This window comes from Bombus impatiens, unplaced genomic scaffold, assembly GCF_000188095.3.
Source record: "Bombus impatiens unplaced genomic scaffold, BIMP_2.2 scf_0361, whole genome shotgun sequence".
Lineage (NCBI taxonomy): Eukaryota > Metazoa > Arthropoda > Insecta > Hymenoptera > Apidae > Bombus > Bombus impatiens.
Window position 1 is genome coordinate 703,850 of NT_176780.1, and position 6,143 is coordinate 709,992.

At 48.7% G+C, this 6,143-nt stretch overlaps 1 protein-coding gene across 1 annotated transcript in view; it reads right to left on the reverse strand.

Moving 5' to 3' along the window:
- Positions 1-6,137, reverse strand: part of LOC100741142 (serine/threonine-protein kinase pakB) — a 16,684-nt gene extending 10,547 nt beyond the window's left edge. Inside the window, 2 exon segments of the mRNA XM_024367771.2 lie at positions 232-433; positions 5,824-6,137. Coding sequence (XP_024223539.1) covers positions 232-433; positions 5,824-5,854 — 233 coding nt within the window. The 5' untranslated portion in view covers positions 5,855-6,137.
- Between the last annotated feature and the right edge of the window lie 6 nt (positions 6,138-6,143).

The window sequence follows — 6,143 nt, forward strand, 5'->3', positions numbered from 1 at the left end:
AAAAAAAAAAAAAAAAAAAAAAAAAAAAAAAAAAAAAAAAAATAGCCGACGAACGGAAAGACGCGCGATTCGTATTCAAAATTAGTTGAAAAATAAAAGAACGTTGTCGTACGCGATCCAAGAATCGAAGGATTAAATTTACCAGGAAAATTACGAGGAAAAACCTTAGATAAAGAGGAGATAGTACGGACCAAGTGGAAAAGCTTCGATCGACGTAAACCGTAGGCTCACCTCAACGCATTCGTGTCACGACTTCGTTCCTCCTCCTCCTGTGGCTCCTGCTTGACCGCCATGTGGAGCAGAGGTGGCAGCGGACACTTTACACGCGACGAACGATGCGGATGATGGTGCAGAGAAGAGTTGTCCGTGGGACCACCGTCTATACCAGTAGATTGCGCGCGAGACACGATTTCCTCGGTCTGCATAGTGCCCCCTGCAACGTGAAACGTACGTTGGTTACGTGGAGATCCAGCGATTTTTCACGTTTCGATTTGTCGCGTCAGGAACAAACAACGTCGGTCGTTCCGTCTTCCTCTCTTTCTCTCTGTCTCTCCCTTGGCCTCCTCTTCTTTTCATCCTCCTCCCTCTTTTTAAATCAATTTTAAATCAACGAACTGGATTCTACGATTGGTTGGTTCGCACCGAGACTTCGACGGATCGCTGTGTCTCAGGCAGAAAACTGTTTGACGATTCTAAAGATATCCTTGTCGATACGATCCGATGGAAAGCAGGTGGCAGAGAGACGCGAGCGTTACGTTACGTACGAACGTCTTATCGAGTGCGATACTCGCGCGATCCAAAGAATCGACGATCTTGACGCGTTTGGGGCAATTTGGGGCAACTGGAACGATGCAACGCGTGCGACATAAAATTACGATAATTGCGATATCGTATGGACAGATACGCGAGAGAATCTTCGCTTCGGTTCTACCTGTCCGTACGACCTTCGATTCGCGCAACCATCCATCGATAATCGCCTTCTGCCGCGAGAAATAAGAAAAATGGGACGCGTACGACGAATTTCGACCTATCGTTTCGTCGTATCGCTGCCAGGCGGTACGCGCGCGGGTCGAAAGGAAAAATTGCGCGTGGGCATCCGTCGCATCGACTTTTACGACGCAGCCCTGGATATCGATAATGGAATGGAATGGAATGGAATATTCATAAGCTTCTGTATCCACGAAACGTCGTTGGATTCACCGTAAACGCCGCTGCGGCGTTTGTACGCGACGACAGAAGTAGACGTAGATTTCCACGTAGACATAGAGCGGAGCAGGCGTGAGAAATGGAAGAAACTAAACAAATGCCCACATGCGAATCGCGAGGGGAATCGTGTGGGGTGTTGCGGCATAGTTGGGCCGCGTGTGGGCACGCAGACGCGTCCAAGGCTTCGAAATCGAATAAAAGGAAAACGCGCAGCTGCCGTGTATTACGCGACGGATAGGTTTAGGAATGTTCTTCGACTCGCCTCTACGCACACACCTGTCGCGTATAATTCCTCGTAACGTTCCTTTAAGCTCGTCGAAACGTCGATCCGCCCCGCCACGCACGTATAAATATAGTGCTCGGTCTAAGCGCGTTCTTCGCGCGTAATAATACGTACGGCAATCAGAGGACGCAAAAATCAGCGTTGGCGAAAACCACGTTATCGAGAGAAGATGCGACTACGAGGTGAAAATAAAATCGCTTTCACCTATCGTCGATGTGCGAAAAGCTCGGTTACGTGGCGTAGAAGGCTACGACCGTATTCGTCAGCCGGAGAAGGTCCGGTACACCCTGCAGAAAAGTCAGTTTTATTCGGATAAAGCGCTACGTTTGTCGGACAGTCACCGATCCGATCCGGTTACTACGACCGGAAGGAAGCTGCAACGTCGTTGAAAGCTCTGCAACAAACGACGACGAAAGATGGCGAATCGTGGTGAAAAATCATCGCGACTGGGGAGGAACGCGATCGAGTCTCTCGCACCGGTTCGCGTCATTTCTGGTAATATTGGGTTGGCAACTAAGCGATTGCTGATTTTGTCATTAGGTGGTAACGATGAGATCCGCGATCCCGACAGAACTAAATTCTGCCCCCGTGTAACACACGGTGTGAACATTGTGAATTTTCTAAATAAACGTATTTAACATCCCCCTCCCCCTCCCTCTCATCCCGCCCTTCCATAAAGTTACACAGCACCCAAAAAGTAGACTGTTTTGTTAGTAGTTTACCGTTTACTGTTTAGTTTGTAGTTTACCGAAGCGTCCTGTTTTGCGACCAAGTTTTCAGGATAGAAAAAACAACTAAAAACAAAATCACATAAAAGCTCCGCTGCCCAGCGGCTTAAATCCAAAGAATATATTAAAACACGAAAAATATAAAACATAGTAGCCGACACGTAACATAGTATGGCTACGTCGTACCGTCGTACGTTTATCAAAATTCATAGTTTATTGCGAATACCCAAATGTATTAAAATGTATCTCGGTCCAATAAACGCTATTTATCAAAAAATGAAATCCGCGATCACTTAGTTGCCAACCCAATACGTAACTGCATACGCCCGTGACGCGATCCATCGATTTGTTCGTGGCGGGACAAATTTAACGAAAGACGATAACCTTTGATCGATGACATACAGGGTCATTGTTAACTGGTGGTGCAAGCGGAAAGGGGGTGATTCTACGCGAAAAAAGAAGTCGAAAATATAGAATAAAAATTTGTTTCTTTTTTTTTAAATTTTTTTAAAAATCTACGGTGAGATCCGTTCTAACGAGACGCGATAAAGTGCAGGCGTACCGAGCGAAAATTCAAAGTCGATTTTCTCGAAAACAAAGCCTCGAACGACAAATTTGTATTCTATATTTTCGACTTGTTTTTTCGCGTAGAATCACCCCCTTTCCGCTTGAGTCGAAAATATAGAATAAAAATTTGTTTCTTTTTTTTTAAATTTTTTTAAAAATCTACGGTGAGATCCGTTCTAACGAGACGCGATAAAGTGCAGGCGTACCGAGCGAAAATTCAAAGTCGATTTTCTCGAAAACAAAGCCTCGAACGACAAATTTGTATTCTATATTTTCGACTTGTTTTTTCGCCTAGAATCACCCCCCTTCCGCTTGTACCATCGGTTACCAACCACCCTGTATATTAGGTTGTCCGGAAAGTGTCTTTCTCCTCCTCGAACGTGTTTTTCACAACAGCGCACCTTCGTACAAACGCGAAACCAAGTCTGTGAGATGTCGCGGTGTTTACCTCGAGAGAACAGAAAAGGATCGCGCGTAATTGGACGAAATAATATAAAACGAAAAACGTGTATTATTTCCTCGTAAAACGAAAGAAAGTTTTCGGACAACCTGATACATCCGAAGAGCCAAGGAGAATGAGACGCGCGTCCGAGCTACCGGATCGAAAAGGACGGTCGACGAGAGGAAGAAAAAGGTGTGGCGACTGAACGATACGAGGGAAAAAGGGACGCGACTAGCTCGTAGACAAGAGCGGAAACGAGAAGCAGAAAAAGAGAAAGAATGGAGAGGCCGGCGTGTGGAATCGCAGAGATGAAGAAGCGTATTGTACATACTGACTTTGCAGCACCGTAGGATAAAAATATTCCTGCTCGAAAATAGAAACAGACACGCGTACGGTTCTACCCAACACCCGCGACTCTTGCTCCGTACTTGGCCTTAGTCGATCGGGTTTCACGCCTTACCTTCCTATACCATCTTCGTTCCCAGACATCGGTGTAGTCGTGTTCGAATCATGGCGAGCGACGACCGATTCCAATCAAAGATTTTCAATCCGCCGTTTCGTCTTTGTACGTATCTTTGTCGTCGATCGTTTGCCACGCGCTTGTAAAACGTTTGTTCGTCGAGAGTCGAAAAGTTTCCATAGACAAAGACCACGAACGTCGGTCAATTCGTCTACGTAGCAGCGTTTTCACGCTGTTCGTTTCTTATCGACGCGAAAACATCGATCGCGTCGCGCGTCTTTGATGGATCGCCAAGCGGTAAGCGCTTGGTAGGCGCGCGATATCGATGTAAATTTTGGCGAACGTTTTCTAAACTTGATCTAAATACTGTGATCGCGATACGATGTAACGTAGAACGACGTTTCTCCGTCGATTTAAAGGAATAAAAGCTATTCTGGCAACGACGTTTCGAAAGCAAAGCGAACGTTCGAGCACCGTACAGTCAAGCTGAAACGATATCGATCGACCGCGGCTAATCGCAGCACCGAAAACGTAGCGAAACGCGGTTAATTCGTTCGCGGCACGTGCGGCAAAAGTTCTAATAACCCCGGACACGTGTCATTTAAAATTAAACGGCACGGAGAGCGTCGCGCTAGCTAGATCGTTCGAAGCAAAGTTGCGCCTCCACCTAGGTGTCGACCGACGTCGACGACGACCAAACGTCGCTCCAGTCGTGCACGCACCTACGAAACGTAAAATTCGATGGCAACGTCGTATCGTGTACGGTCGGTCTCGGTAAAACGATCCCTAGATTCGGCTTTCGAGCGATTTACCGCGCTAAAACGCAGGCCAAAAACGGGAGCAACGGGAGCTTACCGACCGGCGTGTCTGTGTGATGGTGTATTAATAACGGCGTGTGCGGGAGGTGGCCCGATTCATTGAAGACCAGTTATAGAATGATGCAGGCGGCCGCGTAACTACAATTTATTTTTTGGCTATTTTTAGCGGTTGGCGTAGCGCCACTATTTTCGGTTCTCTCAAATTTCTCACTCCATATTTGGGATTATGGATGACGGGCCCGCTGTGCGGTGTATCTTTACGACTAAGCCGGTTGAGACACTTTCGTTTGCCCGGTCGCTGATATACGCCGATGTTTCCTCGCCTCTGCCTTCTGCTCCCTAACTTCGGTATCCATTTATGCTCGCGCTAACTAACTCGCCACGCTACGACGCGCCGGTTACGCTCGTTTCACACGGAACATCGTTCCACCGCGCGCCAAATTTTCCATAGTACCATTTCCCAGGCGAAATTACCGCAAAATCTCCCAATCCATGTTCGGCAACGCGCGTCTATGCCGCACCGTAGCACGTACAAGCGTGCGTAGCGTCGGTGTAAATCGCCAGCAACCAACTGTTCGAACGGAAACGCACGATATATCGTTCGTCGTGATATTTCAACGACGTTTAGATATCCGGCCGCGTGGAATCGCGTTAGACCGATAGGAACGTCGGTGACTTTTGACGATTAACCGATCGCGGTTTTTCCGCAACGCGTGAACAGTCGGATCGCGTGACGAAATGTCAGAGGCGACGATACGGCTACCGACGAGGCTGATTTTTTCGCATTACCCGTGACACGCGACGAGCGTACGCGATCACACGGGCAACAAGTGGACAAAACGATTCGTGGCGAGTACTCGCACGCGGTCGAGCATGCGTTTGCTCTCTAATTGGCAAGGACGCAAGTAGGTTAAAAACGATAAGTCGGCTGTAACGTGGAGGAATATGTCAAGGCGACGCGGTGGCGACCAAGGGACCGCGAAAAACCTTTTCCCTGCTCCGATTGTCTCGTAGGTCGGCATCGTTGCGGTGGAAAATCGCGCTTCACCCGGAACGACGCTCCACGACGATTTAAAGGCGAAACTCGCGTTACGACGTACGCGACGACAAACCTGTCGTTGATGTGGAAACTTCGAGGCGCGACAGGATGCTGCAGGAAGAGCGAAATCGAACAATTTCGACGGACCGTGATCCACTGGCCCGATTACGCTACCGTGTCGCTGCAACACGCCTACGCGCAGGGTCGTCGTGCCGCGTGGTCGTGGAAATATCAAAGGGAATCCGGTGAAACGCGAACGTGGCCGTTGCTGTCGAGGTACCTGTGACGGGAAACTTGCTTTCTGGCAACATGAACGGTCGTTGCCGAAGGATCGTGGTTCCCGGTAAATCCTGTTCCACGGACCACCAACATTCGTCGTTGAAGCTCGTGCTCCGACTCCACCGGAAACCTCCGTCCGAGGAATCTTCGCTGGGCTGGTGGTGATTTCGTAGAAAATCACTGGCGCGATCGCGATCAACGGCGAACGCGGATAGGACGACGAACGATAACGAGAACGTGGCGACACGATGGTCGCGGTGCGATGAACTCGAATCGCGCGATCCTCGCTCCGGACACTTGTTGTCTCGACCGGGTCGTGTC